Genomic DNA, 25,669 nt, shown 5'->3' on the forward strand with positions numbered 1-25,669 from the left:
TACCGTCCTGGAAGACCCTCTCCACGTTCAGCCCGTACGTGGCGCACGTCTCGTAGTACGTGCACCTCTTGAGGTCGCTGGAGAGCTTCCGCGCCCTGGCGTCGTCGATGACCCGCGGGTTGGTGGAGCTGATGGCATCTGCAACAGACCGACAAGAAGTGGCGACATGGTGACCACGAGCGGCCTGGGGACGTCCCACCACTCACGGCCCCCAGAAGCTCAAAACCTGCCCCACGCTCAGCACTGCTGGGATTCTTTTCAGGACCTGGAGTTTTCAAAACACCATTTATCCCCAAAATAATCATCCCAGACACCACAACGATCAGGTGTTTCAGAGGATCCTGCTTCTGAACATGAAATGAAAGAATGTCCCTGAAGACCAGAAGGAAAGGGTAAGAGATAAATGTGGCTCCAGAGGAAAATGCTTTAACAAGGAAAACCGCACGGTCACTACGTGTGGTGACCTTCTCGGCACACGGCACCCGGGAAACGCACGCCCTCCATCTGCCCGCTGGACACACGCTCATGGAGCCCTGTTGGGTGCCTGGCCCAGTTCTAGGCACAGGGATGCCCCCCAGGGAACAAAACTCTGTGCTCTCACAGAGGGGACATTAGGTCAGCTGGGGAGGGAGGCAGAAAAATAAGTAAGACACAAACGAGGAAGGACGACAGGTGTAGGATGGGACGTAGGGTAGGAGCTGGGTCACAGGGCAGGGGTCAGAGAAGCCACACCTGCAGCAGGTGGCGGGTGGGGGAGGGTGCCTGGGGCAGGGGGCGGCAGAGCACCGAGCATTTAAGGGGGACCCAAGGGCGAGGCAGGAGTGGGAGGGGGCCTGGGGCACTGGAGGGTGTGTCACAGACTAGTGTGCGAACCACGTTGGCTCTTAACAGGTGGCTCGGGTGGGGGACTTCCCTGGCAGTCCAGTGGTTAAGACCTCGCCTTCCAAGGCACGGGGTGCGGGTTCGATCCCCGGTCGGGGAGCTGAGATCCCACATGCCTCGCGGCCAAAAAAAAAAAAAAAAAAACAGAACATAAAATAGAAGCAATATTGTAACAAATTCAATAAAGACTTTAAAAGTGGTCCTCATCAAAAAAAAATAAAAGAAGATGGCTCGGCTGGGAGACACCCCTCACCTCCTTCAGGACCTGTGTACAGATGGGGGCATCTGAGCCGCGAAACACATGTCAGGCACCAGCCACTAGTCTCCTAATAAAAAGAAATGCAGCCCTTCTTTTCTTTCAGCTCGGCATCCACGAGGCCCTCTCCCCGTTCATTCTGTTACTACTGAGTAACTGGGGGGCAGCCACACGCCCCGCACACAGGACCAGAGGACGGGCTGAGACGTTCCGGCCGGCGTGCTACCCTGCGACGACACACACTTTACAGGGCTGCTCCTGACGTGGCATTTTCCCCGAGGGCACGAAAGCTCCTGAGTTACAGGAAACACTCAAGATCTCTTTAACCAAAAACCCGCCACCGGGATTTTCTGTACTAGTCCAGGGAAAAGCAGTGTAAGTCACACAAGACAGTGACAACCTTTTAAATGTCTGCTGTTGCACAGGAAGTGCCTGAGGCACTCAAATTCCTGGAAGTAGTAAACAAAAGGGACATCTTGAGGGAATAATTTATTGATTTTTTTCCCTCTCTTTCTCTTCTCCTTACTCCCTATTTTTTCTGTTTTTCCGAGTCCGATGGAATAGGTTTAACTGAGCGTTCTGAATTACTCCTAGAGAAACTATGATTCAGGACCCTTCTCCTGACAATGACCGGAGCCACATCAAACAGATGTTCCAGAACATTCCCTGGCAGGGCCTGTTAGAGGGATTTCTTCAAACACTATCTCGTCCTGTCTTCTTACCTTACAGAATAAGAAATTTGACTTGGATTTCATAACGCTTAAGAAAAAGAAGTTTGGTTGTTTTTTTTTAAGGTGTAAACATCTTTTAAGAAAACAGTAGAAAAAAAGTTAGAAACCCAGAATTTTCCAGTGCTTTGGTATAAACTAGAAAATACACGCCACAGAGCATGAATCCAGCTTCAGATTTATCCTGACCCCGTAATCCCCCAGGCCCTCCTTCCCCGGTGGGTGCCCACTCATTTCTGTCCCATCTCAGCTTCCTTCCAAGATACACTGTCATGTGTCAGAAACAGACCCTACACTTGAATGCTCTTCTGGTCTTATTTTTCATTCCTCTTGTGACTCTGCATCTTTTCACAGCTCGGGCTTCGCCCTCCAATCAAGGTGATCTTCAAGTCTTTAAAACAGATGTTTAAGAGACATCACACCATCACCTCGTCCTCTTAGGAACATCCTCCAGCTCCCTGATGGTACCCGGGAGAGAACACGTCCCCCCACCTCTGGGTAAGGCCCCACACCCCACGTACCCTTCAGGAATTATCTTAATTCTTCTCCATCTTCTCCATCCCATAATCTCCTATCTTGAGGCCACCAGCCCCGACCAGCTGGGAGGGAAACCTGAGATCCCCTCAGCCGTTGTCTCTGGCACCCCACGCAGCCTGTACAGCATCAGGACAAGCGTGGCTTCACAGAAAGCGAAACGAGTTAATGGTACCTACGGGTGGAACCTTCCAGAAGCCCACACTCACTCCACCTTCCTGCCACGGGGGCTTCCAGGGTGCTCTGGGAATCAGAGGTCTGGCTGATGACCACGAGGAGCCCTCAGGTGAGGACGGTTCCTAACTGATAACATTCCCGTCCTGCTCCTTTGGGACATGGCTTTGCTGAAGTCCAAACAGGTCTCACAAATGAATATGAGGGGACAGGGAACAAGCCCTCCAGGAGTGCTCCCAGGTGCTCGCTGGGTGCAAGCTCCCAGGTGTACCTTGCAGGTACATGGCCCTCAATCGACAGACGCTTATAAAACTAGAGGGAATAAAAGGGGGCCGGTTCCTCCACATCAGGGCTTCCCCAGAGCCTCTGTGGAGCCATCCCCAGGCCTCCCTGAGACACAGACCATCCACCATCCTGGTGGGAGGTGAAGATGTGCCTTCCTTCAGCTGGGGTGGGAGACACAGAGGCTGCACTTATCTCCAAGGTCCGGAGCAGGGAGAGATATCATCTGCAATCCCAACAAGACCTCAGGAAAACTGGCCACATGTGGAAACATCAGGAACACAAGCAACCACGCCCTCGACACTGGTGTGCCCACGGATGCCCCCACTGCCTTACGGGATTTCCGCCCTTCAAGGCCTGGCAGCGTCAAGGTCAACAGCGGCCTGGAGCGAGTGATGCGGGGTTTGCACGGCCCCGTGCAGGGACCCCAGACTCGCCACCCCTACTACCCAAAACACTGCTGTGTAGGAAAGACAACAAACTGATCAAAATTACCTTTCTGGCCTGGATTGAAAACCTACCTGCCCTTTATCCCGGTGAGTCCACCGCAGAAAGGCATTCTGCATCCTGAACACAGATCCCCTGAACCCAGGCGGCTGGTAAGGAGCCGTCCATACAGACCCTGCTTTGGCTCAGAAATGCCCTCGGTAGGCCTGCAGGAAGAGGCGCTTACTGGAAATTAACTGCCTCGATGTCGATTTCAAGGCAGCTTGAAGCAAGGTCTTCTCTAGACGAGCTGCCCACTATAAAATATTATGTATTAAGAATTTTCAGGAGGCCAACTCAAATATGCCAATTCTGTACATCCGAACAAGAACCAAGGGCTTTTTACTGGCGTGCCTTGTCTCCCAGTGACCACCAGAGGGCGCTTTGGGCATAAAAAACCTCTCACGTCCCATGTTGGTCTAAATCCACCTCTGCTCTGAAGGTTTCAGGTGTGAGACCGCTGGCCACGACATATATGCTATTAAAAAAAAAAAAAACAAACAAACAAAGAGGGGGGACTTCCCTGGTGGTGCAGTGGTTAAGAATCCGCCTGCCAATGCAGGGGACACGGGTTCGAGCCCTGGGCCGGGAAGATCCCACATCCCGTGGAGCAACTAAGCCTAGGCATCGTAACTACTGAGCCTGCGCTCTAGAGCCCACGAGACACAACTACTGAGCCCGTGTGCCTAGAGCCTGTGCTCCACAACAAGAGAAGCCACCGCACCGCAACGAAGAGTAGCCCCAGCTCACTGCAACTAGAGAAAGCCCGCGCACGGCAACAAAGACCCGATGCAGCCAAAAAAAGGGGGGTGGGGTGGGGATTGGCAATGAAGTTCTCTCCATGAAAACCCAACCCTCACGTTTTACATCTAGCACCCTGAGCAGATGACTTTAGTTTATTCCACACTTTTTTCTCCCAACACACACACCCACTCCACGATTCAGGCTTATCCTGCCAAGGCAGCAGATTACCCCGCCAGAGCTCTCAGTTATATTGGATCTGGTGCCACGCACGCAGCTAATTGTTCTTGCTTGTTTGACGCAGCTGGTTTCTTATTTGGAAAAGTCTTACATCAGGGCATGCAAGGGCAGACCAGATGTGCTCATTCTAAAGGAATTAACAAAAACAGAACCTGCACCAAAAAATGAAAGGAAAATCCAGTGTTTCCTGACATGATTATATTTTTTAAGTTCCCCATTTTTCTGACAAAGCAGTTTTAAAGTTAACCTTCATCTGACTTTTAAAAACATTCCGTATGACCCCTTGGTTAAGTCCCCAGTGGCAGGTACCAGCACATAAATGAATCTGTGATCAAGGGCATAGTAAGTGATGTCACTTTACTAAAAGACCAAGTTTTAAGTGTCCTAGAAAAAAACACAAAACGTACCCACATGGTAAGATTCTATGCTTTCTAAGGGATCTGCTAAAAATGAGATACAGCTCATAAGACATTAAGAAATAGAGCAGAATAAAACAAAACTCTGCATTATATCAGAAGTCAGTATTAAAGGTACAAAGGTTAACATAAATAACCTTTTAGGGCGCTTATATATTATTTTGTAACAGAGAGGATTAAGATATCCTAATATAGAAATTAGAGCACTTGGGAGTGTAGGGGGGGGTGTTTTGTTTTGAAGTTGCCAAGTGACTTCTCCACTGAATCAAATCAGGAAGTGTGACAGTTTCAGTTTCATGGATGCTCACTGTAAAAAGGGAGCCTTCAGTAGGAAATTACTACTTCTTTAAACCGTTTCCAAACCCCTCCACTCTGAAAACACAGGCCAGGAATCACTTACTGCTCAACTGCTGGAGCCACAGAAGCACAACCTGCCCTCGGACACCACTCACCCTGGGTTCCCACCAGGACCAGCGGAATCTCACTCGTGTTCCGGTAGTTGGCCATCCGGCTGTAGTAGTGGTAGACCGTCTGGAAACTTATCTCATCCTCCAAGCTGAAGACAAATATAACAGCGTCCACCCACATGGCAAACTGGGGAGAAAAGAAAGGCAGGTGAGCAGGAGATATTGAGTGAGGAGCTCACGAGAGAAAGGCAAAGGAGCAGCACGGGGTCACCTTCATGAACACGGGACGAAAGGCCGGCAGACACGCCTCCAGCCGGGCCACGTCCGACGTCTTATAGCGCATCGCTGGGGCGTCACGAACGCCCTTCTCATCCTCGCACAACACGCCTGTGATGGCCCTCAGCCCCTTCCCACCCAGGCCACGCTGTCTCCAGAGTAAAACCAGACATCCTTCCCCGAGGGAGTGTCTGCCCTCTGGCCCGACTCGGCCAATGGAAGGCAAACCCCGCGCACAGCAGAGCCGACCTGGAGATAGGCACGGAGGGCGGCCTTGCAGCTTCCTGTTTCACCCCAAACTCCCCGAGGAGGCCGCCCAGGAAGCCGTGCTGGACCCCTGAGATGGGGCTCTTCCTCTGGGTGCCCACGGCTCAGAAATCCTCCACCTCCAGGGCCAACCAACTACTCCGTCAACATGTGAGGCCTTCGTATTGTAAAGATCAGCCGCCCCTGATTAATTCCAGCACCCTTCAAGGAAATTATGACTCACTGCCGGAGAAATTAACAAAAGCAACGAACAAAACTTAGGGGAAAATAATGAAAACCCCACAACCGCCGGACTCCTGTCATTTTATTCTCACTTTTCTTGCATCCAGCTGAACTCACATCAGATCCTCTCTCTGGCAAATAACCACACCCTCAAGCACGTGTTATCTCGTGGAACACCCATAACCGTCTTGTAAAGCTGGAGCCAAGAGAGGAGAGGGTCCTGGAAGCTCAGCAGCTTCCCAGGGCTCCCAGGGTCACAGAGGTGGCGCTGAGGGAGAGACTTAGCGCCAGAGACCCTTCTCTTTGATGAAAGACCCAAGTGAAAATCAAAAAAAAAAAAAAAATGCCCCACATGCTTTCTCTAAAAGAACCTGCAGCTCCCACTAAGTTCTGCTGGTCAAGGCATCAGCTCTAATGTTTGGTGAAATTTTTAGTGGGTTAAGCTCTGACTTCCACATATAAATGAAAAGCGTATTCAGTTACAAATGGAGGTTTTACGCAACAAAACGTAAATACACCTGAAGTTCAAATGATAAATATGAAATTAAATGAGAAAGAGAACTTGGGGCCAGTAGCCTTGGGACTGGCTGATGCCTCGTGAGGGCCCAGGACTCAGGCTGACACGGCATCTCCTTCTCCCCTTCTCTACCCTGAGATGTGTTTTCCTTTCTCTTCCCAAGAATCGGGGAGAAGTCAGCTTCCCCACGCCCACGCGCACCTTACGAATGCTTGTGGTCCCTGGGACCAGCCCGCACCTCCCAAAACTGACAACCACCTGACCCTCCGTGCAGAGGAAATGCAAACCAGGCCACATCCTCTCAAGGGTGCATCCTGAGAGCCCCAGGGCCTAGTGAGCAGTGGGCACTCCATAGATGTCCCCCATCCACCCCAGCGGCTTCTCCACCAACTGCCAAAAAAACCCCAACCGGCAGAGTTTTCACACCACCTAACAGGACACCAGTATCCACAAAATCCTGCAACTTCACTCACGAAGCCGTCATTACCTTCGCAGACTATATGACATGATCTGCGACAGTGGAAACAAACATCATGCTCACGTGTGCCTGGGAGTGGTGACTTGAAAACGGTTCTTTTCCTTGAATGTCCGAGTACACTCGGCCTAGTTTTGAAAGGCTCCATCTGACATCCCCTCAAAGCAGAAATCTGCACTTTGACCAGGGTAAGCTTCTAGCCTAATGATGCTTCTGTGGGAAGTATGTGCTAGAATAAGGGACTGGTCCTCAGGGAAACTCACGGCCAGAGGCCAAGACAGAGACCTCCTGGGGGCCCTGGTTCTACCCCCGGCGGGGCGGGGGTGTGGGCCGGCCACCTCGGCCTGTGCCCTGATGCCATGAGATCTCAGGGCGTCAGCGTCCTTGGTGACGGGAACGCTCAGAGCATCGTCTCCCAGGGTCATCTCGAGGATTAAGTGAGCTGCACCACTCAGGGAAGGTGGCGGGGCAGGGGGCTCAACCAGTGTTACCGATTCACAATATGTGTGCTTTCCAGACATGAGAAGAAACTTATAAGAAGGGCTCCATTATTGCTCACAGGCCTTAAGTTTTTTTGTTTTATTCTTAAAAGCCAATTCTTTAATTAATCAGGGACTAAAAGGAAGGAAAACGTTTCTGTGTCGAATGACATCACATGTCCTAAGCATCTGAGGCTTCGGAAAAGATGTATTCCACAGGAATACGTGCTTCCTAGAGGAAAGATGCTTCTCAGAGGGTACATACCACTGGAAAGGAAAACCCCTGGGATTTTTAATGTCACCGTCTGGGGATGTGGGGAAACACTGGGCCTGAGCTTCGTAATAAGAGATCCACCCCCCAAAATACTTTCACTAAAAAGGCAACCCCAACAGCAATCATGGCTGATGAAACCTTCAGGGTGGGGCAGTGCTCCGAGCCCCTAATTCCTCGGGCTGGAGTTCCCTCTCCAGTGTGGGCCTGGGGCTCCTTGGGAGACTGGTCTCACTGCGGTTAAACTCTGGCCCAGGGCAGCCTGCTCACTGCTCCGCGACTGGCGTCAGGGGAAGCGCCGTGTCTCTGCAGCCCTGGGCCCCCCAGCATCCCATCCTTGGCAGCATCCCTGGACAGCAGCGCCTCTGAAGCCACTACACCAGCTCCAACATGCGCTTCTATACGTCTCTCAACTTTCTTCTTAGATTCTTTATGTCAGAGCTAAGGTGTGCTCTTTACATGTGAGATTGCCCCTGGTCACTCCAAAACATTTACGAGCTAGAAAAGCGGAAAATCACCCAGGTGACACCCACACTTTACCTACGTCATTCTCCTATTACCACCTGCCTCGGACGGAACCCTTGTGATAGCAGGACAGACGTCCCACGGGCGAAGGACCACTCAGAAAAAGTGATTGAGCTTTTAGCACCATCGTGAACCTTCTAGGACGGTGTCAGACATCACACCCTGTCCTGCTTAAGTATAAAGTAACAGATGTGCGCTGAACCCGAGCTCTCACAGCTCCGTAACCTACCCTTTTTCATGTTTAACATGTCTTCAGTGTTTCCTTACTCTCATCGACTATGCTGTTTCAGCAAAGCAAAAACAAATCTTTTCCACACTTTAACTAACGTCTTTGAACATACCTTATGGTATCTTCAGAACGTACCTTATGGACTGCTTTGTTTCACGGTTTGACAGCATTTTTCTTTTAAATACTGGTACAGCTTACAATCAGTGGCATTTCAGACTCACTAAAACATGGTAAATCCACGCCATTTTCCCGTAGAGCTGCATACCCCTCAGTGTGTGGAGTTCTAGAACTTTAACAACCTCCATATTCAACATCGTTCACTTAAATCACCAATAATCCCGTGTCGCACTTGCACCAAAGGGTAAGTTCAAGAAAGAGCGCCAGAGGGAATCTTAATACTAAGTTCGCATTAATGGGTCTTGACTATTACTAGCCCTCGGTCCCTTCAAAGTGTTCAGCTAGTAAAATTATATAAGTACAGTAATAAACTGGAGAGGAAGTAAACCAAAGAAAAAGGTTTTCCACACTCATGCTGGTTTTCTTCCCTCCGCAACACCCATTTTTCAAGGAACTTTCAAAGAAATCAGACCGTGCTGCATCCTGGTTTGTGGCGGAGAATGATCCGGGCTGAGAAGCCTGGTGGGCAGCCTGGCAGTAGTGCTCAGGTTTCCAAATCCCATCCAACTTTCTAAATGACTGTACTGCTCTAGAGATCAAACACAGGATAAAAGGAGAAAAAAAGGGCTACAGACACTTCCAGATGTCAATTCAGCTGAGATGACACATCAGTGCAGATTCTGCTCTTCCTTCCTCCTTAAGAAACGCAAAGTGGGGCTTCCCTGGTGGCGCAGTGGTTGGGAGTCCGCCTGCCGGTGCAGGGGACGCGGGTTCGTGCCCCGGTCCGGGAAGATCCCACGTGCCGCGGAGCGGCTGGGCCCGTGAGCCATGGCCGCTGAGCCTGCGCGTCCGGAGCCTGTGCTCCGCAACGGGAGAGGCCACAACGGTGAGAGGCCCGCGTACCGCAAAAAAACAAACACAAAAACAAAAACGCAAAGTGAAAATCAGCCACACAGCCCAAACTTCCCTCTAGGTTTCTGTCTGAAGGAACAACAGAATTAGTCTCTCAGGGATGAGAAAAACCTCAGTCACAGACAGCAGTTTCCTGGGGCCTCTCTCTCACCTTTTCTTGTATGCACCTGACCGACTTCTTAGACGCACCTGTGGAGTCAGACCCTTCCCAAGGAGGCACAGGTGAAAGCTGGTCACCAGTGTGCGCGCAGTACTCACCTGTGCCTCTGGAGGGCCCCCTTCATCTCTGATCAGCAGCAGATAGCTCTGTCCGTCAACAACAATCTCTTTCTTGAATCTGCCACCTGCCATACACACACAAAAAATCTTGTTACGCGGGAAAGACAGAGCGAGGGGAGGGCAAACAGACGTGGGCTTCGCTTGTGGAAAAATACACCCTAGGCTGTGGCCCTGGGGGCAGCCCTGAGTGTTTAGTAGGAGTGGGCTGCGGCTCTGCCTCCAGGGACCCCTGGACTTTAAAAGAACTACTGAACTCAGATTCAAATATCCATCCTTAAGAAGGAACCCGTGTTCCTTTCTAATTAGAATACACAGCCTCCATGCAATGCCAGGATCACTCGTGGCTCAGAAGCGTGGGATTTTAATGCAGGCTTTGTGTGTAAATTCAGGAATTCTCTCTCCCTGGGAACACGCTGATACCGAGTCCAGAAACAGAGAGCACGGAAATTGTTCTCGTTGGGTTCACAAAACCGAAACGAATTGTATCTGCTGATCAGGGGCCCGGTCTCCAGCACGTTGGCAAATTCAGGGGCTGAGAATCTGTATTCTCCGCAAGAGAAACCCAGTTCTTGGAAGGAAAACATAGAACAGCATGGGGATGGTGTTTCCGTGTTCACAGTTCACAGGAAAGGGAAGGGTGCTCAACTACTACACACGGGTTAGACACAAACTACTGGATGGCAGCTCCGCACAGGTGGAGACACAGCAGTGCAGCTGGCGGACGGAGAGCGTTAGAGACCACGCTGGGTTAGCGAGAGACCACCAGGGGCCCCGCCGGAACGCTGGGGGTACGGGGGTGGCCACGTGAAGGCGGCAGGGGCTGACCCCTCCCACGCCCAGGTGCCTCAAGCATCTCCCCTCAGCGCCCCGGTTCGGACTGCTAGGCTTCCCCTGGGCAGCGGGAAATACGTCCACTTCTGGGTCCCTCTGCCACACCCTCTGCCACCTCCAGAGACAAACGACCTTCCCACGCTCTGGGCTCTGAGCCTGCCGCAGTCACCCCTCACTGGGCTTCGGAACTCGTGGTCTCGAGGGGAACACGCCAGCACCGGCGCTCACCTCAGCTCCTCGGCACAGAGGCCTTCCAGAATCACCAGCTAACCCCGAATAACTGGAAGCCCGCGAACCTCGCTGGTGGAGCTTCCCCACCGGCCCCAGAGGCTGGGTGCCGGCCCCCTGTCCCCCGGAGTCACACCTGGCTCTCCGCCACGGTGGCCCCTCGACGACGCGGACCTTCCCTCCGAGAGTCCGGGGTTTGGGCCATCCCAGCGCCCGAGAAGCAGAAACTAGACTCCCCGTCCCAAACCACCCCACCTCACCTCACCGCACCCCTAAGAAGTGTCCGCAGGTGGGCCTCTGCCACGTGAGGCTGGGGCGGTCCGCGGGGAGGTCGCCTCCGCAAGCGAGCACGCATGCGCACACGGCCGCTCCCGCCCCGCATTCCCCCCACCCCTCCGCCCCGGGCACCCCGTCACAGGCAAGATGCACGTGCTTAAAGAACAAAACTTCAAAAACCGAAGAAAACTTTCCAACTTTAAAACGGAGGAACTCTCATTTTGATCCCCCTCACCGCCGACACCGAAAAGGGAGGGCAGACTCCGTGGAGAACGGACGGAGGGAAACACATCTGATGGCTGGGGGCGGGGGACAGAGCGCATGCGCGCTGGACCAGACGGGCTGAGGCCCGCTCTGCACCTGCGCATCTGGCTGTAGGAGGATCCACAGTGATTCACGGTCCCTGTGCCCCGCAGCTCCCCCAAACGAGCCCTGACTCCCAGCATCTGAGCGCATGGAGGCCAGCCCTGGTCTGATGAACTCAGGTTCGACCTCCACGAGCCTTCACAGCTGCCCTGGGCACGCTGGTCTCACACGGCCAATTCCTCACTAGTCCGCGTGGTCTCCAGAGCAGGAGGGGGGAGCTCCCGCAGTACCAGCACCCCTCCGCTGCCAGCCGCCTCCCCCCATCTCCCTGGGGAGCAGGCACCCGGTGGGCGTCACCACGCAGCTCTCCCGGAATGACACCCGCTGATGGCCCTGCTCCTCCCCTGGGTCTCTATGCCCTCGTGTGTCTTACAGGGTAAGGGCTTGTTGGATGAATTTCACATCTATTCGTTCATTCACTTTCACATATTTTTGTAGAGTCACGACCCCAAGTTATGTGTCCAGATAGCTGAATAACAATACCAAAGTTAAGACAGGTTTGCAGAGTTCTTTCTGCTCCTCCGCTTTGTAACCTCAAGCAGAGGCCTCTAGATCTAATTTTCATCAGCTCTAAAAGGAGGGGTGATTCTCTCCTCCATCCTTAAGGCCCCTTCCAATTCTAAAATCACTTTTCATTTCCCCCCTAAGATATGTAATTAGTACGTCTCTTCAATATTTTACAATTGCAAATATTAGACACTTGCAATGGACTTCTGTGTTTTCTCTGGTGTTACACATACATCAGGAAACAAAAATGAAACACTCAAATGCATTTGCCATGAACCCAAAGGTTTGATTAGATAAAATTCAGCCAGGTGTTTAAGCACCCAGATTGTGAAAAAGTAAGACTATGATTAATAAAATTATATATAAAAAATAAACTCCTACTGCTGATAGACTGTCAGCAGGCTCAACGGGAACATCGACAACTGGGTACTGGAGAAACACAGCCCAGCAGGTAAATAAAATTAGACTTTAAAATCCGTTTCCTACAGTTCACTTTAGAGACACAAAGGGAAAAAACCTTGGGATGAAGTTGGGGGTGGTACCAAGCTGGTCTACACTCCCCAGGGGCCACCTCTCTCATTATCTGAAATTCAAACCCACCATCCATCCCAGCCATTTAATGATCTTTCCCTACCGAAATATTAGAGCACACTACCAAACTCTACGTCCAACTTCATTTCTAATGCAGATTTTTAAATGCCTATTTTACAATCCTATTTCCAATTACAGTCATCCCTCAGACTTCACAGGAGACTAGTTCCAAAATCCCTTATATAAAATGGTGCAGTATTTTCATATAACCTACACACATCCTCCCGTATACTTTGAATCATCTCCAGATTACCTATAATATCTCGTACGGTATAAACACCGCGTAAATAGCTCTAAGTTCAACATAAATGTTACGTAAATGGCTGCCAACGTGAGACGAATTCAAGTTTTGCTTTTTGAAACTTCCTGTAATTTTTTTTTTTTTTTTTTTGGAGTGTTTCAGATCCGTGGCTGAACGAATCTGTGGATACAGAGGGCTAGCAGGTCTGTTGAACCGAGCTTTGTATTCCTAGCATTGAATGCACAGCCTGGCCTGCGGCCCAGGCTATAAACTTGTTACACGAATAATCGTCAACCGTCTCTGACTGCCGAATGCTATTACATAACATTAAAGTACCCGGGGGGGGGGCAGTTTTACTTTTAGAAAGTGTACCCAAATCCGACCCCTGTATTGGGAACTATCAACATGCCCTTGGCTCAGCCCACCCGTGCATATGTGTGCAGTGTCCCCCACACAGCTGCCTGCCCACCGAGTACACAGGGGTACAAGGGCTCCGGACCTGTGCTGACATCTCCATGAGAAGGGAAAACGGAGGTCCCTCCCGCACTGAAGTTTGTTCCTTCCAAAGATGCCGTGAGGTCAGCAGAGGCAGAGAGCATCCCATTAAGTGTGGAGCAAACCAGTAGAGACAAGTGAGCGGAACCAAGTTCACCTCTGGGCTTTGATGTTCGTAACTGAGTCTCGCCGGACAGTAGAAGAGGTGTTTGCCTCTCGTTTGAGCACACAGAGGGGACATTCTTCTTGTCTGAACTCAACTTCACATGCAGTTTATTAAATTTCTAGTTCACCCAAAGTCTAGTTTTCAGAGTTTCCAGAAAACTGCCCTGGGAAACTTTGTTTGCCCTTCAGCTTGCCTTCTTAAGCAAGTCAAGGTCTTAATTTCTTCCAAAAATGAGTAAAAGATGGACCTGAATATACCTACCAAGAACAGGGATGCTGGATGTGTTGTGAACAGCACACCAGGAAGAAAAGGTCAGTCGTTTTGTGTCTTTAATATCTTGAAAAAAAGACTCAAGGGGGCCCCTTAAAATCCACTGGTAACCAATCAGTATCAAGGTTTCAAGGTTACTCCCCTGAGTCCTGATCTCATGCTGGGGGAACCAGTTTTGAATCTGGGATGCTGGCGTAGGTAAAAACAACTGGGTTCCCTCTACTCTTTAAACTCAAGCTAGGTAGGATGGACCTACAATGGAGCCCTATTAAATATAAGGGCTGTCTACACTGAAGGAGGTATAACCATCTCACCTGGGTTGGCATTTCTGCTTTATGGGGGAAAAAAAGAAAATCAAATTTTCCTATTCTCCAAAAAAAAAAAAAAAAAAAAAATCTTGTTGGGAGTAAACCCGGCAACAGATGTTTGACATTTCTGTCTTTTTGGCTAATTGGACTAAAAGATATTATCATATCATTAACAGCTCTCCAGGCAACAGCAAGCCTTGTAATACTTTACAAAGCACTTCTCTTCCCACATCATGTCCACTGTTCCTCACAGCATCTTGTGGTGCAAATATCACCATCAACCTCCACATCTAACTCGGCTGGAAAAGAAGTGCAGACGCCGACCAAACCCCCCCAGCCAGCAGGCATGAGACCCAAACCCAGAAGTGCTCACTGATTCTCACCTCCGCCCTCTTCCCTGTGGATTTCTGCTGAGACAGTTCACGGCACACAGTGTCCACAGACGAGCTTGGAATCTTTTGTGTAATTTCCTAGCACCCACAGGGCGACACTGAGAATGCAGGGCGGTGGGGCTGAGGATGTCTTTTCCTCGCTCCACTCACAGCTCCGGAAGGGAACTACCTTCAGCCCCAAATGGTAATCATCCCTGTGCTTAGGAAACTAAAAAGAAATAGACCTGCCTATCACTTTGTGTCACAGGGAAGAACCTTTTGTATTCTATTACAAGTTAATCATTAAAGGGATGTTGCCTATAAGCTTAAATGATACATAATGGCCGATCTCTGGGAACCCTGCCTCCCAGGTGATGAGCATTAAGCTAAAATACTTTTGTTTACTTCACAGGAAACATCCTGACCAGGTCCACCTGTGAATGACCACAGGCAGGAGGAAATGAACACACCCCCTCCGGAAGCTGATGGGAACCAGTAAGTGTTTGACTTTACTCCCTCCCCTTCTAGTATAAAAGGAGCCTGAATTCTAACTCAGGCAGGATGGTTCTTTGGGACACGAGTCCAGCATCTTCTCGGTTTGCCGGCTTTCTGAATAAAGTCGCTCTTCCTTGCCCCAGCAACTCATCTCTCGATTACTGGCCTGTTGTGTGGTGAGCCGTACAAGCTTGGACTCAGTAACATGTTTCATTTTTTTTTCCTGCTGATTTCCATCTTTACTTTTCCACGCATAAGCAAAGGATGAATATCATTCTTGAGTTTAAAAGTGCATTTGTGGAGCACGCTATTTCCCTTTTCCGTAAGAAAGAGGAGGGGGGGCATTATTCCAGCATCTGATCAGACAAAGTCAAGCCGCTAAGACCCTCCCCATAGCTGCAAGCTGGCCTCACATCTTGTCCCCCTCACGAGGCCCCAGCTCAGGAGCACCTGATTTTCCCGGAGGAATGGTTTAGAGATTCTTGTCATTTGTAACATTTGCCTAAAATTTTCTTCTTACTTAGCCCCAGAACAAATATCTGTAAATGTTGTTGTTCCCTAATTACTTAGGACTGGCGGGATGAGAGGACTACACTGGAGACAACTATGAATATTTACATTTCTCCCCGGGAGAACATGAAAAGTCTGATCATGCATGTGCCAGAAAGGCTTTAAAATTAATTTTGCTCTTTTAACTTTGATCAAAATACTGAAGTCAGGTACTATTACTGAGGTTTTGGAGAAGTTTCATATCATGACATTTAAAAGGGATTTTGGATCCCATTATTATTTTTACACTGGGGAAGAAAAGTTTTACTGGTTACATGTCTGTTTACAAAATTTAACCAAATCAGAATTCATTTCCCCTGCCAAGTTTTAAAAAACTTACACTGTTTTAAAAAGGGGAGGGCAGGGCTTCCCTGGTGGCGCAGTGGTTGAGAGTCCGCCTGCCGATGCAGGGGACGCGGGTTCGTGCCCTGGTCCGGGAAGATCCCACGTGCCGCGGAGCGGCTGGGCCCGTGAGCCACGGCCGCTGAGCCTGCGCGTCCGGAGCCTGTGCTCCTCAATGGGAGAGGCCACAACAGTGAGAGGCCCGTGTACCGCAAAAAAAAAAAAAAAAACAAAAAAAAACGGGAGGGCAGGGACTACTATAAAAATGTACTGACACTAAGGATGTAATTAGTGCGTGGCGATTGGTAAGTTCACGGGTGAAATGCTCACGCTTACGACTTCAGGTGAAATGGGGTTTAACACACAGGCCACGGTCTTTAACAACTTCTTTTCACCCAGACCCGAGTAAAATAAAGAAGGAAGACTGAGACAGAAGTCAAAGTTCCAGGGTAAGACGAAAGATTCGAACTTTGCTATAACCAAATTTCCTTTCTTCCATATCTAATAAAACGAGGGGGGGGGGGAATAAAAGCCAGATAAAAAGTTCACCATCCACCAAGAAAAGAAGCAAAGCTTTACATAACCAACCTCGAAAACACTGACCTTAAGAATAAAAAGGAGGACTCCAGCACTGGGTGGAGAGTGGCTCCAGATCCCCCAGGGAGGGGGGGTGCTCAGGAAGGGGCAGCATGGCCTTTGTGCCCTGTCCCCTGACGGTTAGGAGGTTCCCAAATGAGCAGCCGCCAGGGCTCTCTGCAGGCAAAGTGCCTGGGATACCCAGACTGCAAGGAGGGGCCCCCGCAGGGAGTGACAGTACAACACAACCCCCTCCCAGCCCCCGCGGAGGCAGGGGACCTGGCGCAGGGCATCCAGCAAATTCCTAGGGAATGCAAGCGCCCTGTGTGTCAGGGCAGCTCACCTTTGTCTGGAGGAGATGCCCTCAGAGGACAAAGGGACTCATGATACACTGCGATTCTCAGGGAAAGTAACATCCGGCCTCAGCCTTCGGTGCTTCCCTGCAGGGGGCCAGGGGTGTGATGGAGGTCTGGGAAATGGGAACTCGGGCAGACTGGGCCATTCCTCTGGGCCAGGGATGTCTCCTCTAGCCTGTGTCCTGCCCCAGGAAACCAGATGGCAGGGGGCTCCCCCCGTCCCATACCTGACCCAGGACGAGTGGCCAGCCTACGTGAACGGCCTGAGCAGTGCGTGTATCCCTGCACCTGACTACAGTCGAGACAGCGCCAATCTCAGCAAAGGGGAGGAAAAAGCTAAAGAGATGGCAAGACTATCGTGCAAAGATAGGGCAAGGGGAAAAAGACAGGGAGGGATTGCGGGAGTTCCCTTGTGGCCTACTGGTTAGGACTCCGGGCTTTCACTGCCACGGCCCGGGGTTCAATCCCCGGTCGGAGAAATGAAATCCTGAAAGCCGTGCAGCGCAGCCAAAATAAAAGGGGAGGCGGGTTGCAAGGGAGCCCGCAAAACCCAAAGAGCCAATGGAGGAGAAAACAAAACTCAAAAAGCAGAAGGAAATCCCTTCTGATCACTTCCCACCCTAATGCCACTTATAAACAGACATTTAACAAGACGAGAACTCCAGGGAGAAGAAACCGAAACAATGAGGGAAGAAATGGGAACCTCTAGAACTGAGGACCAAACCAACATTTGGAACGGACGAATACAATGTGAAAAAGTAAGGGAGAGTAGAAACACCGCTCAAAGCTGTAATTCTGACATGGAGGAATGGCTTGAAATAAACTCCATCAAGATGAAAAAGACAGAAGTTAACTGACAGGAAGACAAATGAAACTAACAAAAGGATAAATGGTACCTCCGACAACAAATCCCCAACAAAAGAGCTCAAAGACTATTCAGAGATAAAACACAGAGGCATTTCCTTGAAATGCAAGGAGGTATGAACCTGCAGATCAAAACAGCCCATGATCTTCCAAGAGAAAAAGACAGACTCTCAACGTCACTTTAAGGATGGAGCAAAACCAAGGCCCTGGTGAAAAGCTGCCATGCCAGCCAAGATGGGGGGGCTCTCATCCCACAGCAGGGCTCAAGGTGCACCCCCAGGAGCACGCTCCAGAGCCACTTCAGGGGGTTGGAAAATGGCCAATGTAACAAGCACTTTTTACATATGTACAACTGGTGTTGAAGCGGCTGTCACGGTGACAAGCAACCTGCACTGGCAGGTATGTTACACGCTAACCCAGAGACCAAGACGGCGGCTCTTGCGGCATCAGGTAACCAGGGCAGAGGCAGAACCCACCTGCTGGGATACGGGGAAAGTTGCAGCCTCGCCCTGGCCTTTTAAAAATCTCATCCTGCATTTGTTTGCGCCTGAAAATCATGAAGATTGCACAAGCAAGCAACCTGCTTGGGGACGCGTCCCACCTCCCGTGAGGGGCAAGCCGGGCGCACGTGCGGTGACAGTTTCTTGTGTGATGCAAGTAATTTAAGCAACAACAAGGAGACAGTTAACCAGCTGGCTCTTGGCGATGTCACAGTGCACTCAGTGCTGACCGTGGTCCGGGGGGGCTCCTACCTGAACACTTCTATGCAATGAGAGTCACTGCCTTCATTGATTCAACCTGGAATTTCAAGAGTGCTACTCTAATCCTACTACTTCAACACTTCTGGGTGTATTTAATGGAAGAGTACCTTGAAATGGCGAATAAGGTGAATATGTATATATACATTTATACATATATATATATATTTAAGTGTCACCTGTGTAGCTCAGGTTTTCTTGACATCAATAAAATCAAAAATTAATTGGATGAAAAGGCAGATCTAAAACTGAAACAGGAGCCCCTTAAGCCCTATTCTGTGTTCATAAAACAGCTTTATGGCTGTCTCTGATAAGCAATGAGTCAGAAACTTATCAACTAGAACTTGTACAAGTTTTATTAACAGAACACCATGATGTATCAGAGATCTACTTAAAACATTTTGTAAAGACGGTATTGCTGCTCAAAAAAGAAACTGGAAAATTAATGTTTGGGGAAGTGGTTTGTTGCCCAATAGTTAAATTCAATTTCCTTACATCTTTACTTCCAAGAACTTGGAGAAAAAGGTAAATTAGCAGCTTAACACATGAAACCCATTAAGAGTTCTCTCTTCCAAGTGCTATCTTCTCACGAGTACAACAAACACAGAAACCCTGGGAAGGTGTAGGCTGGCTGACCTGGACCAATCTCCAATCATCAACGTCCAGGGACAGGCCCAATTCCACTTTCGTAAGTTTTATTAGCTTTTCCCCTGCAAAAAAACCACTAAAATGGCTGTAAGATAGGATTAACCCAACAAAATGTTCTCTGTAATCACAGCGGCAGAACCTCAGGTACTGCAAAGAATAAAACATGCCCTGCGATACCAGCAGCCCCAGAAGAGGCAGGCAGGTCCTGGAGCCCAAAGCATCCTTCTTCTTGTGAAGATGTCCACGGGCTCTGTGGTGGACGCGGGACGCTCTCTGGAAAGGGAAGCCTGGACTTTGCTGTCCTCAGCTCACACTCCAGGTGTGATGCTGGCGCCTGGGCCCGCAGCCTGTTCCCTTGGGCTCAGAGCCCCAGGCCCATTCAGGCTGCCCTGGCTCCACACACTCAGACTTCCCCGCAAAGCTGTCTTTGGAAGTTAGGACCCACCCCCAAAGTTCACATACTGTCCTCCACTGAACTCAGTACTTTCCCCAATAACTCAGCAGCTGTTCCAAGGGACAGGCAGCCTGCAGGGGCCGGCACGGCCCAGCACGCAGGAGACCTGGTGACCCGAGGTCCCGCTGAGGCCCCTGAATGTGGGTGCTGAGCCGTCAGGTGGGCTGTGGCCCTTTCAGGACAGCAGTGTGTGTGTAGCCAGGCAGGGGGAGCGCAGTGCAGAGGAATGGGCTCGAAGCCGCCCGCCAAGGGTCTGCCTCTGAGCTGGGCGACCCTGTGCGGCTTCAGTAGCGGCTGGTGCCTCAGCTCCCTTGTGTGAAAACTCAACGGACACCACCACCTGCCTCTGTAGCCTCAGCGAAGGTGAGCGGGAGCTGATCCGCGTCAGCCGTCAGGCTCCCGAAACGCTACCTGTGTGCCCTGAACACCAACTAAGCCCTGCTGTGTAACACTGGCGACTTTGTCTGGGGACTTGCACATTGAGGGAGAGTCTCAAAGTGAAATTCAACGACAAGGAAGAACCAAGACCACAGCAAGCAGAGAATGAAAGAAATACCCTCAATTCGCTCAAATTCCCATATGAAAACCAGGATCCCCCTTAGCACTCTGTCACAATTCCAGGTACTCTGGAAGATCCAGGGTAGTAATTATTTTTCCCAAGTCTGAAGAGCTCACAAGATAGCAAGCTCTGGACGGTACTACTCGTACTGCCCCAGGGAAAAGATTCTGTGAGTCCCAGTAACCGTCTCAGTATTTATCCACGTGTACGCTGTGTCTCTAATCTCAGACGGGGACTTCCATGCAAGCAAACAAGCAATAGAGGAACACAGGGGAATGGATCTGATTTACACTCCACCTGTGACACAGTTTGGCTCTTATTAGTATTTGGCAAGGGTTCTCCCCGTGTTCGCCGCTCCCCATTTCTCTGTTAGCTCCCTACACTGGGGCAATAAAACCTTGGTCTTCAGGAGCACCACACAGCAAGCATTTAGCAAAGCCCGTTATGGGCCAATAATAAGCACAGTGCTGGTGAACAGACTGAACAGGACAGAATCTCTGACTGTCAGGGGCAGCGGGAGGACACGGGAACTGACCAGGAGAGCCAGCTGGGTGGGGTAGGGGAGGGGACCGGGCCCCAGGAACAGACACAGCCTGTGCCCCCTGGAACCCACTGGGAACCCACCGAGCGGATGGGGTGGGGGGGCGTGGTCTTCAGCCAGCCCCCTGAAGGAGGAAATAGGCACATAATGATGGGCCCCTCCCTATGAAATCTACAGACCACCGCAATAAAGCGGGTCTCGCAATAAAACGAGTCACGGGAACGCTGGGGGTTCCCAGTGCACGTCAGTTATGTTTATACTATACTGTAGTAGTCAACATACATACCTTAATGTCAAAATACCGCTAAAAAATGCTGACCATCATCTGAGTCTTTACCAAGTCATAACCCTTCTGCTGGTAGAGAGTTTGAAATAGTTCAAGAATTATCCGAATGTAACACAGAGACGTGAAGTGACCAAGTGCTGTTGGGAAAAATGGCGCCGACAGACTCACTCGATACGCGGTTGCCACAAACCTTCCATTTGTTTAAAAAAACCCAAAACTGCAGTATCTGGGAAGTGCCAATAAAATGAGGTCTGCCTGTGTGACCAAAGAAGTAAGCTGTTTGTTGGAAATGTTCCAACCCCCACTGTGGTGGCTGTACGTGAACTTTCCAGCATCTACTACAGTCTCTGAAAGAGTTTGGTGGTAAGTGGAACATCAGTCGTGCACATACTTGTTTCCCTGGGGGGAAATGTACTTCAGGTTATTCGTTTGTTTTATTTTTAGTATTCTGCACATTTATTTTACGCATAAAAAGGGATGAATTACAAAAAGTACTGCAGATTCAGGAGAAAAGAGCCCAGCTGCTCACCTGGTGCCTTTAAATGAGGCCAAATCCCACCAGCCACGGCCTGGGACGAGTCCAGGGGCAGTAGCCTCAGAAAAGTGGGTGAGGAGGTGAGCTGGCCAGCACCCAACAGCACCTTGGTGGGTTGCTCAGCTACCAGCACACGGGCAGATGGTCTCTTAGTCCCTCAGATTTTACTGCTCTCAACTAGTGTTTCCCACGTGAAAATAACTTGTCGTCAAAAAAAACTGTCGTGTCAACTTTGTTTTTGAAAATGCAGTTGTTGAGTTGGACATGTAAAAGTACTGGCTTTAGAACTGTCTGTTCACACACATTTCTCTGAATATAAATCAGGTGCCTGTTTCAAGAAACTAAAACAGGATAGTGGTTGTGAGATTAGACCCTATGGAGAAACCCAGAAATCCTCTGCATTTTAATACCTGATGTGTTGACACTGCAGAGCAGGGTCACAAGCCATCACGGCGAAGGGCCACCAGAAAGTGGCCTTGCGGGCAGTAGCCTTGCTTCGGGGTCGGGGGCGGGGTTGTTTTTGTTTATTTATTTTTACAGATCTTTAAAAATGCAACAATCCTCAGTTCAGGAGCAGCAACAGTACAGGGAGGGGGTGACGGCTGTGGGAGAGCCATCTCCCCTTTGATATTTCTTCTGGGGACATGTCACTTTTTTTTAAATTTATTTTATTTTTGGCTGCGTTGGGTCTTCGTTGCTGCGCGCGGGCTTTCTCTAGTTGTGGCGAGCGGGGGGCTACTCTTCGTCGCGGTGCGCGGGCTTCTCATTGCGGTGGTTTCTCTTGTGGAGCACGGGCTCTAGGCACGTGGGCTTCAGTAGTTGTGGCTCGCGGGGTCTGAGCGCAGGCCCGGTAGTTGTGGCACACGGGCTTAGTTGTTCCGTGGCATGTGGGATCTTCCCGGACCAGGGCTCGAACCAGTGTCCCCTGCATGGGCAGGCGGATTCTCAACCGCTGCGCCCCCAGGGAAGTTGGGGACACATCACTTATTGTCTGGACTGTCCTCTCCCATTTCCGGGGGCCGGGGGAGAGGTGGAGGCTCACTCTCTGTAACTGTCTCATTCCCATGGAAACAGTGTCAGGACTTTAACAGCAGGATTCCAGGGGGCTCTGTCTCCAGGTCACTGCGCATCCTAGAGGGTGATCTGGTCTCTGAGAAGGCCAGCACCCTGTGAGGGGGACACCACCAAGACCTGGAGCAAAGCCCACCATCCAGGGCTGGCGGGAGACAGACTGCCCTGGGGTGGGGTGAGTGTGTGTGTGTGAGTGTGTGTGTATGTGTGTGTGTGTGTGTTTGTCTCCCTCTCAGGCACATTCAGAACCTGCCCAGCCCAGAAAGCCCCTGCATCTGCAACTTGGAACACACCTAGCTTGCACCTGTACTGCCAGGCTCCTGCCCGAACCGGAAGGCGGGCCAGGGCACATCCTACAGCCCGTACTTCGTGGGACTAATAAGCTGCCGCCCCTCCTGATGGGGCAGCAGTGGGTCCGGTGGTAAGTGGTCCCCGCGGCTCATTCCCACCGTTCTGCGTTAGCTCCAAGGTCCACAGGTTGTCTGAGGACTCCTCCCATCTGCCCTGCTGTGTCCCTCTCCAGAGCCAGCGCCTGTGTAATGACTGCTGGGAGCCCAGGGGTCTGGCCCCCAACTCCCTTCAGCATCCTTCCACGCACGAGGGCAACGGGAGATGCACACGCTGGCAGCCCGGTCCACCTGGAGATCACGCGGTCACACCCCGTGTAACTGACAGTCCCGGCACACAACCTCCCTCTTGGTTCAGCCTCACCCGCTCCCCTTCGCTGCGTGGAAGGAATCGAGGACACACCGCCACCTGGTTTCTGTCACCAAGCCCCACCCCCTCCACACTTTCAACACGCCTGTCCCAGCCAAGTGGCCCTCAAAGAACAATGCTGCTCTCTTCTTTTGTTTGTGGTGTTGCCATTTTGTAAAAGAAGCAAAACGGTAAGAAATGGGGCTCAGAAAAGGATGGCGTGCTGGCCACACATGCTGCCCCTTGGGCCACATGGACGGAACCGAGCAGCTTCCAGACGCAAGTCAGGGGGGACCATCGGCTACACTCAGAATTCTTCCCGAGCCAAGATCCTGCCTCACAATCCCTCCCAACACAGGACATCCAGGACATCCAGGAAGCCACTACAATGGGTAAAAGACCACGCTGTGAGTTGCATGTGGCTTTCACTTCCGGCCTGGGTCAATCATCAGATAATTGATCCAGTCAAACCATTTCAGTCATGTCGAACTGTCACCTTTTGTAGATAATCGGCAGCCGTACGTGGCGTGCACGCAGGTGCGCACGTACGCACACAGGGGCCTGTCCCGGCCCCTCAGGTCTTGTGCCCACGATGCCCCAGCTCTCAGGGGGCACCCTGGGGGTCCCTGAGTCCTGCAGGAGGAGGTGACGTGGAGGGGAGAGCCTGCGGGCACCTTCATCACACTCCACACCCTCCTCGTGTAATTCTTTTTTTTTGGCACTTGGCCTATTTTGCTACTGGTATTTTCCCTTCTGCTGCCTTATCTCCACGTCCTGGCCCTGGGAGTTGACCATGGCCCCAGTGAAAGTCTGCCCTTAGAGCTCTAACGTCCAGCAGGCGTGACCTCCCAGCGTCATCCTACAGGAGGTACGTCTTCTTCACACGGCAATCCCGTCTCGCACCAGCCGTGACTGGAAGGTGGGCTCCACGCTGGCACATCCATACCCGTCCCCCTCTGGAACGTAAGCCTGGCCCCCTGACCCACTGCCCCGCATCTGACGGTGCTGCCTGCCCCCCTTTCTTTCTCCTCTGCCCGCCCCGAGGCTGGCCTCAGCCGGCATTTCTTCCTTTCTGTACAAACTTGCACAGAGAACCTCTCAGCCTGTGGTCAGACTGCCTCGGTCAAGGACTGGTTATGAGCCTCACATCTTGCCCTTCCCTGGGACCAATGAAATGGGGTGGGAGGGTGGGAGAGAAGTGAGCCTGTGAAAGGTAGAGATTTGCGAAAGGAAGCACAGAGGTGAGAGCAAACAGGACCTGGCCCTCTGGTCTCCGGGGCACCCTGTTCCCACAGGTCTGTTCATCAGGGAAGAGATCTGCATTACAAAGCCTCCCACTGGTTAAAACTTATAGTCTGCGCCTCAAGCAATGCCATCCAGAGGTGTCTCTAAGTCTTCCCTCGGAGCTACTGAGAAAAACATGCAACTCTTCCTCCCGTGAGACGTGAGTTTTGCAGACCATGCAGTCACGAGGCCACCCGAACGGCCTGCCGCCAAGTGGGGAGACCCAAGCAATGGGAGAGGCAGGTTCCTCACCAGCTCACGTGCATCAGGTGATTAGGGGCTTTCTCAAGCTATACACTCATCCCCGGAGCTGCTCCAGGTACGTAAGTGAATGAATCCCCCCTTTCTACTGAAGCTCAGTGAAGCTGGTCATCTCTCCCGTGCAACCAAGGGATTCTACACTACGACAATGAACATGAACCAGATCAGAGCAGGCAGCTGCCTGCCTGGGTGAATGATGGACTGGTCGGCGGCCACTTGGTTCCCTGGATCCAGAGCCGCTGCCAGCAAGACGACAAAGTCAGGGCCCAAGGTCATGGGCAGATGTAGCAACGGACCAAGGAGAAAACACCTGGTGGCAATTGAGCTCTGACAGATCCAAGGACTGTTTTCTAGCCTGCAATTAAGTCGTGTACTTACAGGTCTAAAACACCATCTTGGGACTTAAAATTTCTCTAGAAAAAATCATTTCTAATTTCAAAGGTGGAACTTTCTAGACCCCAGTCTCCGTTTTCCTATTAAAGAAATGGTTTTGTCCTGAGGTGTCTTAGGAATGACACGGTTGTGCTCCCAGCAGGCACGCTACTATTCTGGGGTCTCTGTTAATCAAGTGACATGAAGGAGGATGTGTGGGCTACCCTGGGAGCCCAGGAACACTTCCCGGCTGAAGCCAGCATGCAAGGCTGCTCAGCTGACCAGATGTAAATCACCACCGTGAATTACAGCTATCGATCCAGAAGCTTCTTCTCCCCTCTGGAACACACACACTGGCCACAGGTGCCATGCCCAGCTCTCAGTAGGCCCTCAGTTTCCCGGTGAATTAATTATAACAATACGGGACAAAGTGTTCTGAGTCCCAAACAACCAATTCAAAAACACATTTTGTCCTGCCAATTTTGTCAATGCCAAAAACATAATCTCCTTATTCTAATTTTACAGCTGTCTTTTTCTTGTTTAAAACGAAGTAGAACACCCTTCTCTCTGATGATTTCTTTGAAGTTCTAGTGATTATTTTAGTATCCTTCGCCTATTTTAAAGGCACTATCACCCGATCCTCAGTATGGCTTACGT

The 25,669-nt window shown here is 50.9% G+C and overlaps 1 protein-coding gene across 6 annotated transcripts in view; it reads right to left on the minus strand.

Annotated features, from left to right (window-relative positions):
• AGAP1 (ArfGAP with GTPase domain, ankyrin repeat and PH domain 1) overlaps positions 1–25,669 on the minus strand; it is a 560,398-nt gene that overhangs the window by 335,702 nt on the left and 199,027 nt on the right. For all 6 annotated transcript variants that reach the window (XM_032637223.1, XM_032637221.1, XM_032637225.1 and 3 more), the window contains exons 4-6: positions 9,695–9,780; positions 5,192–5,333; positions 4–138 (exon numbers count right to left, since the gene is read on the minus strand). In XM_032637223.1, the coding sequence (XP_032493114.1) occupies positions 4–138; positions 5,192–5,333; positions 9,695–9,780 (363 nt within the window). The remainder of the gene's footprint in view (positions 1–3; positions 139–5,191; positions 5,334–9,694; positions 9,781–25,669) is intronic.

This window comes from Phocoena sinus, chromosome 7 (assembly GCF_008692025.1).
Source record: "Phocoena sinus isolate mPhoSin1 chromosome 7, mPhoSin1.pri, whole genome shotgun sequence".
NCBI lineage: Eukaryota > Metazoa > Chordata > Mammalia > Artiodactyla > Phocoenidae > Phocoena > Phocoena sinus.